The sequence below is a fragment of the Sminthopsis crassicaudata genome, chromosome 2 (genome assembly GCF_048593235.1).
Source record: "Sminthopsis crassicaudata isolate SCR6 chromosome 2, ASM4859323v1, whole genome shotgun sequence".
NCBI classification, from domain to species: domain Eukaryota; kingdom Metazoa; phylum Chordata; class Mammalia; order Dasyuromorphia; family Dasyuridae; genus Sminthopsis; species Sminthopsis crassicaudata.
The window spans coordinates 264,517,889-264,531,160 of record NC_133618.1 but is presented as its reverse complement, the minus strand read 5'-3'; the positions used below and the strand labels follow the sequence as shown (position 1 = coordinate 264,531,160).

At 32.7% G+C, this 13,272-nt stretch overlaps 1 protein-coding gene across 1 annotated transcript in view; it reads left to right on the top strand.

The window, feature by feature from the left end:
- Nucleotides 1-13,272, top strand: part of AQR (aquarius intron-binding spliceosomal factor) — a 95,071-nt gene that overhangs the window by 21,177 nt on the left and 60,622 nt on the right. The window contains exons 8-14 of the mRNA XM_074289208.1: nucleotides 173-273; nucleotides 3,702-3,778; nucleotides 5,355-5,419; nucleotides 5,925-6,041; nucleotides 9,755-9,868; nucleotides 10,359-10,462; nucleotides 12,917-13,019. Coding sequence (XP_074145309.1) covers nucleotides 173-273; nucleotides 3,702-3,778; nucleotides 5,355-5,419; nucleotides 5,925-6,041; nucleotides 9,755-9,868; nucleotides 10,359-10,462; nucleotides 12,917-13,019 — 681 coding nt within the window. The remainder of the gene's footprint in view (nucleotides 1-172; nucleotides 274-3,701; nucleotides 3,779-5,354; nucleotides 5,420-5,924; nucleotides 6,042-9,754; nucleotides 9,869-10,358; nucleotides 10,463-12,916; nucleotides 13,020-13,272) is intronic.

The following is a 13,272-nucleotide window of genomic DNA, read 5'->3' as shown; positions in this document are numbered from 1 at the left end:
AAAAAGAATTGGAAGTTAGTATAAGGAACTTTGCTTTTGGAGTATGTTCAGGTTTTGCTAAGTGCAACTTGCTTCTAATAGGTAGATGTGAGAAATGAATTGCGTATTGGTTTGTGCTTCTACCCCACATGCAATTTAATGCCATCAGTGACTACATCCCACCTTCTTTTAGGCACGTTTGGAATTAGAATTGAAAAAGACGCCCAAGCTTAGAAAATTCTGGAACTTGATAAAAAAGAATGATGAAAAAATGGATCCAAAGGCACGAGAACAGTATGTAGTGAAATTTTTATTCTTTGTTATTTGTCTTTCCAAAATTTTGAATTTCTTGTGCACATAAATTGTGCTTAAAGTTGCTTGCTGGTATGCCAGACACTATACATAATATATCCATATGCTTTTATAGGTGATTTTAAAAGTTTTGGATTGTGTTTTGGAAATGGTGTCCAGATTATCACTGATGTTTTTAGGTCATTGTTTGGAACCAGTCTATTCTATGCTTTCTCTATGCTTTCTCTCTTTCCTCTTTATCATTGATAAGTTTGTTCACCAGCAGGTAGTACTTCCTCATGGTGTTTTTCTGGATTTAAAATGATCTAACAGGATTTGTTCCAGATTTCCATGTCTTTTAAATGAGTTCTTCCTTTTGAATAGATTTGATTTTGTGGAGATGAAAAGCATGAAAATGAAGTCTGTGATCTTACATACTTTCCAATTCAGAATGTTTTTATAGTAATACCACTCATCATCTCAAAAGTGATAATCTTTTACTCATTCTTTTTTTCCTTTTTATTTCAGAAAAGATACCCTTACTTATTTCCAAGCCTAATATCTTTGGGTTCTTGATCATGTTCCCTGTTTTCAATTTTTTGGTTTCACCAATTTTTTTTTTTTTTTTTGATAGGTTCTTTTAGAAAAAAGTGTTTTTTTTTTTTTTTTTTAGGTTATACATGTATATTCATTTTTTTGGTGGGGGGGGGGAATAAGGCAGTTGGGGTTAAGTGATTTGTCCAGTGTTACAAGAAGTGTAAGTTAGGAAGTGTGATTTGAACTCGGGTCCTCCTGACTCTAGAATTGGTTCTCTATTCAATGTGCCATCTAGCTTCCCCACTTTACATTTATTTTAAAAATATTACCATATGATTCATGTTGGGAGAAAAAAATCTGAACAAAAGGAAAAAATTACAAGAAAAAAAAGAAGGAAAAAAATGGTATAAAACGGTGTCCTTCCATCCTCATTCAGTCTTCATAGGTCTCTCTCTGGATGCAGGTTGCTTTTTCCATCCAAAGTTTATTGGAATTCCTTGAATTACTGATTGTTGTCAGTTATTCTCTCTCTTTCTTACATTTTCAGTCTCTTCTTAACTGACTCCTTTTTTTTCTTCTATAATTATAATCAGATCTTCCTTTTTAAAGAGAAAGGAAAGCACCTCTATTATCTTGCAGCTATTTTTCCTTCTTCCCTTCCGTTTTCCCCAAAAGACATCTGTTTCAATGGTCTCCATGTCTTTGCCCTCAATTTGTTCCTTAATCCCTTACAGTTTAAATTTTTTCCTTTTCATTCTTAAAGCCACTAATTTTTAATTGCCACATCATATTAACTCACTTCTTTCTTCTATGGTGTTCATCACTGACTACTTTCTTCCTCTTGAAATGTTCTTCTCTCTACTTCTTGAAGCTATTTGCTCTTGATTTTTTTTTTTTTTTTCTTCTGTATTTCAGGCTTTTTTCCCTCTGTCTTTCCTAATTGTATTTCTTTCTTATTCCTTGTAAATATGGACATGCAGTGAGGTTGGATTATAAAGAAAGTTGAGAACTACAAAATCAGTGCTTTTAAATTGTGATGCTGGAGAAGACTTAGATTTTTTTGGACAGCAAGGAGATAAAAGCAGTCAATAATTAAAATAATTCAGACCACTAGGAGATACTAAAAAATGCAAGTCATTTAACATATTAGTCCATCACTTCTCTACCATGAGATGGGTAGCATTCTTCATGATTCTCTGGAATACTTGTTTTGGACATTGGGCCTTCATTTCTCACTCAGGCTTGAAGTGCAATAAACAGTTGTGGGCTTGATCAGTCCATGAAAAAGTTTTGACCTACTGCATTTTCTGACCAAAATCAGTTTTCCCCTTCTTCTTTGTGGTTCTTATGCTCTAGAAGCTATATTTGTAACAGACCTGATGTGAACACCCAATTGATTTTAGCCCTGTTGCAGCTCAGAATTCTCAAGTTCAAGAGATCTACCATTCTCAGATTCCCTAGTAATAGGAATTTCAGATGACCTCTATCATAGTTGACCTGGAATTGTGTTTGGTTACAATTTAAGAACTATTTGTTTTTCTAGTTCTTTAATATCTCAAAAAGAGATTTTTTTTTGTACACATAATATTAAATATTTTTGTACATATAGTATCATTGGATCAGAGATTACATTTTAGTAACTTTTTAGGCACAGTTACAAATTACTTTCTAGAATGGCTGGACCAGTTTTAACGTATGTCATTCTCTTTTTCTTGGTCAGCCCAAAGTGATAGGTATATATTTTTTTACTCTAGGTGCCTTTAATATGTCAAATGTACTTGCTGAGTAAATATATGAATAATGAATATGGGAATTAGATGATTTGGGGAAGTCCCTTCTCATCTAGTATCTTTTACTTGATGGTGAAAGATCTTTAGCAGAAATAGGAGGTTTATAAAGTTAGACCTTAGAGATTATCCAGTCCAACGTATCATTTTAAAAAACTGATGCCCCTGAAAGGTTAATTGACTTGCCCAAATCACATTGATAATTAGCAGAATCAGAATTTGAACATAGGTACTTTGATTTCAAATCTAGTGCTCTTTGTACCACAACATATTTCCTTTGAGTAATTCAATAAAGTAGGTAATAGAGCTTCCTCATATTTTTAATTCAGTGCTTTGATATACTATACAAATTAGGAATTCAAACTCAAGATATTCCTGGTTTTAGAGAAAGACTCAGCCATTAAATATTTATTAAGTACCTCCCATGAACTAGATTCTGTGCTAAGTCCTGAGAATACAAATAAATACAGAAGATGGCCTTTGTTTTCAAGGTGCTCACAGTCTAATGAGGGAGATAACATGTGAACACATGTGTACAGAGAAGCTTTATAAAGATTAAATAGGAAATAAAAGAGGGAAGGCACTAGAATTAGGAGAGGTTGAATAATATCAAATGTTGAGTGTTATCTCGCCCTCAAAGGAAGAAGCAGATCCACAAATAAGAAGGGAAAAGAGTCTAGGCATGGGGACAGCCTGGGGAAAATGTCCAGATTTAGGAGATAGAGTGTCTTATTTGAGCAAGGAGACTGGTATATGGGTAGCAGAGTAAGGTGGGATGATGATGTAAGGCTTTAAGAAGATAGAAAAGTGTCTGTGTAGAGACAAGTTATGAAGGACTTTGAATGCTAAGCAACATTTTCTCTTTGAACTAGGAAGTATTAGGGGGCTATTGAAATTTTCAATTAGGGGATGATATGGTCAGACCTATATTTTAGGAAGATTATTTTGACAGCACAGACTGCAACAAGGAGAGATTTTTGGCAGGGAGATAGACCCAGCATATAATAATAAAATATAGTAGTAATGATAATCATGTTTCAGTTTTTGGAATTTTTTTTTTAATGTCTTTTCAGATACATAAATATATCAAATGTTTGTTATTTTTAGGGCCCATAAGGAGCGAAGATTCCTTTCAGAGCTTATCCAGAGGTTTATATCTGTGCTGAAATCAGTTCCACTTTCTGGTAATTGTTTTGTTTTAGTCAGCTTGTTTTTTAAATTGTTATCCATATGATTTTGTCAAATTAAATGGGGCTTTAAAATTAGCTTTCAAATCTACTTTTAGGATAATTTAAATTATAATTATTGCATATCTAAATATAAAAAAAAAATAGATGTTTTACCCAACTATTTGTTATAGGCACCCTGGGCAAGAATGGAACTATTTTTGAGCAAGGACCTTGTGACATATTACCCTTTGAGCTAGAGAAATGAGTTTGGGAGTAGATTTCCTCCCATCCCAAACCTCACTTCCTGAGGAAATAATAAATTAATGATGCTGGGAACATCATAAACCCTAGTGGGAGTTGCACCTTACTATAATTAAATTCTGAAACATTTCCATTATCCTAGCCATTATTTATGGGACCTTTAAGTTTATGCATTTTAATAAAGAAGAGAGCATCATTTTATCCGAAAGATCTTAAATTCTTTAAGCCACCAAGTCAGATTGTAGTATGTGACTTCAAAGCTAAGTGCTATGGAGTTTCCACTTGTACATGAGTTAAGTGACTTGCCCAGTCACACTCGAAGTATGTTAGTTAAATTTGTACCTAAATCTTCCAGCCTATATAGCCTTTTACTTTATTCCCTACACCAGGCTACCACTATTTAGCTTTTGTTTACCACCTTTAGCTGTAACTCTTTTTTCCATTTGCTTTTGATATAACTTATTTGTTTTGGTGAGGTAAATCAGAAAAAATAATAACTAAAATAAAAGAAATATTGATTAGGTTTTATTACATGTCTTAATGCTTGCTGTTTGAAGTCCTTTACGTCTAAATGTTTTTTAAGTCCTGTGTGTTTGAATAAATGTTATTTGGCTAAGTTGTACATCAATTTTATGTATAGCATTTTCTCATGAAATTTTCAGATCAAAATTTGTGAAACAGTAGAATAATTATTTAATTTACATTCCTTAAGAAAAAGCAATTCATTATTATGGAATTTGAAGTTATTTTCCCTTTAATAGACAAAGCTTTTGACAGTATGATTTTAACTGGCAAAATGTTTTATCTAAATTACTTTCTGTCATTTTGTACTTTTGGCCTTAAAAGAAAATTTTTTAAAATACCATTTTTTTTTTTTAAAAACAAGAAGACTGCTTTAGAGAAGAAGAATATGAAGAATGTAAAACTGAATAAGAATTTACAAAAATAATTTCTTTAACGGAAGAAATTCAAATAACAATAGTGTGAAATTATTTTTTATTTCTTCTTCAAGTTTCTAGGCCCTCTCTAAATCTAGTTTCTAAGTAGAGTTGATTTCTTTGGAATATGGTACTACTTGATGAGAGAGGAAAAGAGGATTCAAAAAAAAAAAAAAAAGGAGATCAAGTAAGGATGAGAAATGGAGCTCTTTTATTTGAGATTTGTGGTGAGACCTTTAACTTGACTCTTTCTTAATCACAACCTTCTAAACATGCCCCTTTTCACCCTCATCTGAGAGATTAGATAGACATTGAGGTTTCAAAATAGAAGTTTTATAGCAGAATATGAATGATGGCAGATTAAAATAAAAAATAACATTTTTTTCTTTTAGAAACCCTCACTATGGACAAAGTACATTACTGTGAACGATTTATTGAGCTGGTGGTTGATCTAGAGGTAAGAAATCTAAGAATGAGGCAGAAGCCCTAGTTGGACAGTGTTTGTATTTAATTACATCAGCTTTGTTTTGCGCTAGATATCTGTCATAAATGTCTCCAGGAAAAAAAAAAACAACAAAATCCACCTAACCAATACATTATCAAAATTGTAGTAAAAAGTACCTAGTCAAAAATTCTAGAAGTCATTAATAATGGCTTATGAAGTCAGTTTGTTTCTCATGATAGTGATAAAATACATTGTTATGAGCAACATTTGTTAGGTAACATTAGAATTCTACTTTGTTCCTTCTCCAGTTCATTTTACAGATGAGGAAACTGAGGCAGAGTTAAATGACTTGCCCAGGATGACATAGCTAGTAAGTGTGTGAGGCTGGATTTGAACTCAGGATGAGTCTTCCTGACTCTATTCCTGGTTCTCTATCTACTATGCCACCTAGCTGCCCCAGAATTCTATTTTAGCTGTGGAGAATTTGCAAAATTGGTTTCTGTCATATTTATTCTAGGCCTTGCTCCCTACACGGCGCTGGTTTAACACAGTGTTAGATGACTCCCATCTTGTGGTTCACTGTTACCTGTCCAATCTTGTTCGTAGAGAAGGTGATGGTCATCTTTTTTCCCAGGTGAGCTGTGATGTATTTGAACATTTATGTTATATATAAAACTGATGATTTCTTTATTTTTTAAATGTTTGAATTTTGGTTCATTTTGATGTATAGGAAAAGTTCTCCACAGAAAGCTTATCCAGTGTCTCCTTAGGATGTGGAAGCAAATTATGAGTTGTAGGAGTTTATACCAGTGAGGTACAAGCCCTGACAAGTGGTAAATATTGGAAAGTTTTGAGTATCAGAACCATCCTGATAACACTGACTTCTGCCTAAAAATTAGACTAGCTCCATATGGAGAGGTCTGTCACTAACAGATTGCAACTTCATGTTGAATACTTGCTTTTTGGAGATCCCTGAAATAGAAAAAAGGACAAAATAAGCTTCTGTTCTATGGGTTCCTCTTTGGCTTTTGCAATAACAATGGCAGGAAAATGGATAGAAGTTGCTAAGAGTCACAATTTCTAGAATATCTATAAACTTGAATTAAACTCTTCTTTAAACATTAGATTCTTATGCATTGAAATGCATAAACCCATTGAAATGAAATGAAGAACCCATAGAACTGCATCTTTTCAGTATTTACATTCTTACTGTCATTGAAATAAAAATATTAGGAAGGATGACTCATAAGTTTTCCTCTGACAGGTAAATAGAGAGGTCAACTTCATTATATATCCCCATGAAACTTTGAAAAGAAAATCAATATAAACAGAAGAATCAATGCCAAATTAGGAAAAAAAAAAAAAGAATAAAAAGATATGGTAGGCAAATGAAATAGCTTTGAATTGACTTAATTACTTTAGAAATATTAAAAAAAAAAAAGGAAATGGATAAAGGAATAGTCACTAATATGTCAATATAGCTATTTTTATTTATCCATTTCCAGTTGAGATTTAACCAGAATCAGTTTCTTGGAGGAGAACAAAAGAATATTCTACAAAGATTATTTTAGACAGTATACATATACTTAGCAAGAAGGTCTTAGCAGTTATTGGCTAAATGGGTTTAGAGCATAAACTAATTTGCAGAACATTTTGGATGAGGATGGTTTAAACTATGGCCTGTTATTGTCTCACAAAATGGTGAGAAGTGATAGAGGAGAAAATGAAATTCCAGGAAGCTTATATGAAACCATAATTTAAAAAATAGCTCAAGCTTATATGGTGATCTAAAGTTTGCCAAACACTTTCATATAAGTATTCTCATTTGATCCTTATATTACTATTATGCTCATTTTATAAGTAAGAAAACTGAGGTTGAGTAAGATTAAGTGCTTTTTTGTAGTCACATAACTGGTAAAGATTTGAGACAAGATTTGAATTTAGTTGTTTTTGACTGCAAGCCCAGAATTGTATCTACTATTCCATGCTGAATAAAGACTATCTGGAAGAGAGACAAATATACATTTCTTTAATTGTTTTTTTTCTTCAGTAAGTGTGGGATTCTGTATCAAGATATCAAATAAAGAGGAGTCTGAATACCTTGTGGGGGAAAATTACTCACCCCAAAAAGTAGAAAATTAAAAAAAAAGACATTTATTGCTTATCTATGTAAGCAATTTTTATGACAATGTTCTGCACATGTTTCAAGGGCATCTTCAACAAAAATATAAGATTGAAAGAGATGCTTTTTCAAAATATGCTCTCTTGCAGGTCATATCTTCCACATCATATTTGACTCAGTGGTACAGAGTACTAGATGTCATTGTGATTATTGTTAAAATTGTAAAAAAAGATCTTCAACGATTTGATAATAATGATACTTCTCTGCCTTTGCAGAGTCTGGGCCCTCTACCAAAGATTATCTATCTGCTCACCTTTGCTTTGCAGAATCCTTAACTCCCTTGAAGGCTTATTTCAAGTGTTATTTCGTATAGGAGACCTTTCATGAGACATCTCTTCATTGGGATAACTATTTTACTCATTTTTTTGAGAACCAGGATTGTTTTGTTTTAGTTTTTGTCTTTGTACTTCTAGCATCTAAACTTTGTTTGACACATAAGATACTCATAAATGCTTGTTGAATGAGATTAGAATTATGGGTCATCCAAAGAAGAATATAAACATATTCGTAGGAAAAACAAATTAAAATATTTTGTACAGAACTCATAAGTGCAGAAAAAAGGTGAGCTATTCATGTACTGAGTATGAGAAATAAAGGTGAGTAGGTGTCATGCTGCCTTGTTACCCATATAACTTACAGGAAGGACATCAGCATGCTAGATAGCCCTCCAGCAGAAGATTGGGAGAACATAGATAATAGTAGCACAAATTGCAAAAAATCCTGCACCGCTGGAGGGAGTATACAAATCAATCAGATCAGTAGTTCCAATGAAACAGTGACCTGTTTGTCTCATTGGTATGCTTCTGAGTTTTATTTTAAATTATCTCCTTTACTATACAGAATAAATACTCTCCTTGCAAGTTGACTCTAATAACAGCAATAACTGTGTGCCACGTACTGTGCTAAGTGCTTTAAAATGAGTGTCTCCTTTTGTCCTCACAAAAACCTTGAGAAGTGCTGTTATTATCCGTATTTTACAGGTGAAGAAACTGAGATAAACATGAGATTAAGTGGCCTGCCTAGGGTGACACTAGTGTATCTCTATAAGGCCAGATTTGAATTCAGGTCTTCCTAACTTCATGCCTGGTACCATCTATTATGCCACCTTTCTTCCTCTAGAATGTATATCTGAAAATTGCAAAGGGGTTTTCCTTTTGCTTTACATTCTAATATTGGATCTTTGTTCTCATTCCTTATTTAATTACAGTGCTACAGGAGAATAGCCAAGGACAATAATAATGATTTCAAATGACTTCTACCTCACCCTTCTGTTCCCATTCTTTTGGTGATAAAGTTACCTGGGATCATTGATACATATCCCCAGGAAGCAATGTCACTTCTTCCCATCTTATAGTGTTGATATGGGAAGCAATAATGTGAGTCTTCTGGAAACATAAACCTAATTCATTTCCAACTTTTCTGATTTTGAGGGGCATTTTTTCCAGTTTAAATTGTCATATGATAATCTGTTATGGACTTATGACATGCCGTATTATACAATTAAATAAACAGCTCCATATTGGACTTAGTATCATCATTCCTTAGTACAACTCTTGTGTTGTCTCTGACTGTGAAAGTGGAGAAGAATCTTCCATGATCTGCAGCAAATAGTCAGCCCTCACTGTATATAGCGAGTGACTTGAGGTGAGGAATGAACTACATAGGATCCAAGATAATACCCATCCCCTGCCAGGCCACTGCTAATGTAGCACTTTATTCTTTTCATTTGGAGATCTTATAACTGTCAGTCCTTTTATGTTCTGGTCAGAGTATATGGATTCAGTAGTACCCTTTGTGTTGTATTTTTATAAACTTTCTTTTATTGAAATTTAGAACTGATTTTAGCATTTTTAATGTCTCAATTTTATTATTCTAGTTTTAGAATTCTTACATGGAAAATTGAATATGCAGATTAAATGGACCATTGAAAATTCTTTCATTCAATTGTAAAACTGGTCACAAGCTAATTTTCAATCTGGAATATGTTTTATTTTTGTTTTTTGGGTTTTGATGTCTGTAGATTTCTACTTCAAAATATAGGTATTTCCTGAGGCTATATATAGACTTTTTGATGGGGAGTGCTGTTCACAGAGGCACAATGTTAGTTTTTGTTTTTGCCATATGTTCCGATCACACAGCTCATTAATTTAAATGTCTCATTTCAGCTTTTAGATGTGCTTAAATTTTACACTGGCTTTGAAATTAATGACCAGACTGGGAATGCTTTGACAGAAAATGAGATGACAACAATTCACTATGATAGAATTACTTCCTTACAGGTAATTTTAACAAAAACATTAGATCCATGTACATATCCCTCAGATAGTTAGGCTCAAGTCATATTTCTAAAATTTTGGTAGATTTCTTACTTGCGATGTTAATGGGAAAAAAATTTACCTTGCTAATACTTTTAAATGCTGCTTTAACCTTTAATATTTCTTTTGATTTTTAAAGAAAAATATAGTGATTTTCTTTCATATGAAGCTTCACTGCTCCCTCTTTTTTTCTCTAAATCTTAGGAAACAATCTTTTAAAAGATAAAATTTAATGTAATTTAAATTTAATATTGGTAATAATAAAGTTTATATATCACACATAATTTTGTTAATTCATAAATAACCAAATTGGATGGTTCCAGTTATTTAAAAAATATTGGCACCTTTTGCCATTTAATTTTACTTAGCAAATATGAAAATGGTGAACTTTTGAGAGTAAAAATATGTTATCAATATATGAAAATTATTGGCATTTTTCTTGCTCTTTTTCTAGAGAGCTGCTTTTGCACATTTCCCTGAATTGTATGATTTTGCCCTTTCAAATGTGGCAGCAGTGGATACTCGTGAATCTTTGTTAAAGTTTTTTGGACCTCTTAGGTAAGTCAGAAAGAAAATATTTTTATGTGATAATATAATTAGTATGCTTTAGTGACTAAATTTTAATTTTTATTTTAGTGCTCTTAGTTTCTTATTTTCATTGACTTTCTTTATTCTTTCCTTTTTTTTTTTTTTTTTTTTTTGCTGAGGCAGTTGGTGTTAAGTGACTTACCCAGGAAGTGTTAAGTGTCTGAGGCCAGATTTGAACTAAGGTCCTCATTACTTCTGGACTGGTGCTCTATTCACTGTGCCACCTTCTGCCCCCTCTTTTCATTGATTTTGCCAACATTTATTAAGCTCCTAGGATGTGCAAAACCATTTTTATGATTATATTTTATCACTTTAGGTTCATGCTTTTTTATTTAAAATTTTGCAGTTTTATAAATTAGTAACTTTCTCATGTCTCAAGATTCAGCTCTTTTCTATTTTTCTTTCATTTAAGTTAAAACTCTTCATTTCCCCTGTTTTGTGGGAATTCTTTTTTTTTTTTTTTTTTTTTAAATTCTTTTTTCTGCTCCGTAGTTATAAGGAAAAAATTTCCAGAATAGGGGTCATAGATAGTAAGCTGGACCATCTGTCATTTCCGATTCTGTGAAAGTAGTGCTGTGTACATTCTAGACATACAACAAATATTTATTGAGGCTGTTATAGATATAACAGTGAATTTTACATGCTTGGGAGAGGTGATGGTAGTAATATCATCAGATAGTTATTAACTACTTGTAAAAATATCTCTGCTTTTATCATTTCTGGAGAAAATTTGTTTTTGATAATTGGTCATGTAAAATGGAGAAAGAATCTTGTGCTTTTGATGTTCATATGAATTAGATCTGGCATATATTTAAGGTAGTGAGCAATTCACTTATTTAAATACGTGATTATTTAGAAATAAACATTAATAATATCTTTCCTTTTCAAGCCCAAGCAAAACCACCCATATTTCCTAAGATGCCTTTTAAACATATTTGTTTGACATATTTCAGTTTTCAAATATATTTAGATTTGCTCCTCACATTGCAGCCAGGAGAGTAGATGTAGAAAATTAGATTGAGAACTGGAAGGGTGTAGTGACTGCCTAATCTAACCCCATTGATGGGGAAAAAGGTTAAGGCAAGCTAAGAGTCTTGCACAAGATGGTGGAAAGAGTGAGTAGTAGAGGAGAAATTTGAATTCGGGCAGCCTGAGTCCTTCCACTACCTTCCTTGCCTGACTCAAGATATTGGTGAATGTTGGTCAGTTCCTGAGTAAAGCTTTTCTCTCAAAATGTCTTATGTACTTTTGTACTTCTCTGCAGGATTAAGATGACTGTAATCTTATCACCTATCCAAATTGTAGCTCATTTATCATTTGTCTTTTTATTATGTGTAACTTATTCATGCATGTCCATAAATATACCTTGAAACATTCAGGCTTTTCTTCTACTCTCTTTTGTCTTCAGTACATAACCAATCTATTTCTTTTTCTGCACAAGGACTTGATGATGTATTTTTTGCTACCTTTTACACACAGGAGATTGTTTATATTTGTTAGCTCTATGATCCATTTTTGTTGTGGCTTCTGTATCATGTCTTGTAGGGATCCAGGTTCATAGAATAACATTGAGGTGCCACAGATAATCACACATTTATTGATTCCAGAGTAGTTCTTGGAAAGCTTTGGGGATCAGCTCATAGTTTAAATGTAGCCTGATTTCTGTTCCATTCCCATTGAAGCACCTCCTACTGGTAGAGCTTGCAATCACTGCACCTTATTTCTACCCAAATATCACTTGGTCATTGGTCCTGTATGTCCTTTGTTGTTGTTTGTTCTTTTTTCATACTTACTATCATGCATCCACACAGTCCCTGTTTCTCTGCTTGGGCAGATAGATGGTCTTAATCATTGGCTTCATATCTAGATATTGGTATCTTTGTTCATGATCTAGGTTTTAATCCCTTAAAAGTATTTTCTTGTTACCTTGATCCAGGCTTCCATGGTTTTTGAGATCATTTTTAACACTTCTCAGCAATATCATAACCTGTTTGTATTGCCATTCTTCTATTCAACCTGTAATACTATTTTGGGCTATCTGTAATTTTAATTCTTCAGAAATTCTTCATTCTTTATGCTTTTCCATGATTGAAGTCCTCTAACATCACCAGGAGGATATTAGGCTCCTGCAGTAAGAAGCAATGTGAGATTATTGGAAAACTTTTTGTATTTTTCTATGTGTAATTCAAATATTCCTTTACTCATGCTTAGTTCTACCAACAGACCATGCTCAGTGACCTCCTAATATATATGAATTAATGGGCTAAATGAAGGGGCTGCCCATCTAACAGCACATTACAATATGTGGAATATGCATTTAAAAATTTTAAGCACAATACACAATTGTTATGTTATGTTATGTTATGTTATGTTATGTTATGGATATTTATTTTTATGTTTATGTATTTTTATTTTATGTTGCAGTTCAAATACACTCCACCAGGTGGCATCATATCTCTGCTTATTGCCAGCCCTTCCTGAAAAGGAAGACACAACTTTTGATAAGGAATTTCTTCTGGAATTGTTGGTAAATTACATTTTTAAAAAATGTCTTATATTCTTTTTTCTTTTGTCTTTTATACCTTCCTGGAGATGTTGAGCTAATGAAATTATTAGCAATAATTCGAATTTATTAGGTCAGTAATTTATAATCTTTTTAAAAATCCAGCATAGTTAATTTGGCATATTGCTTATTCCATAGGAGGTCCTCAATAATAAGTTTTTTGTTCATTCATTATCTACCTTACCACCTCTTTAAATTGGTACATGGCAAGTGCAAA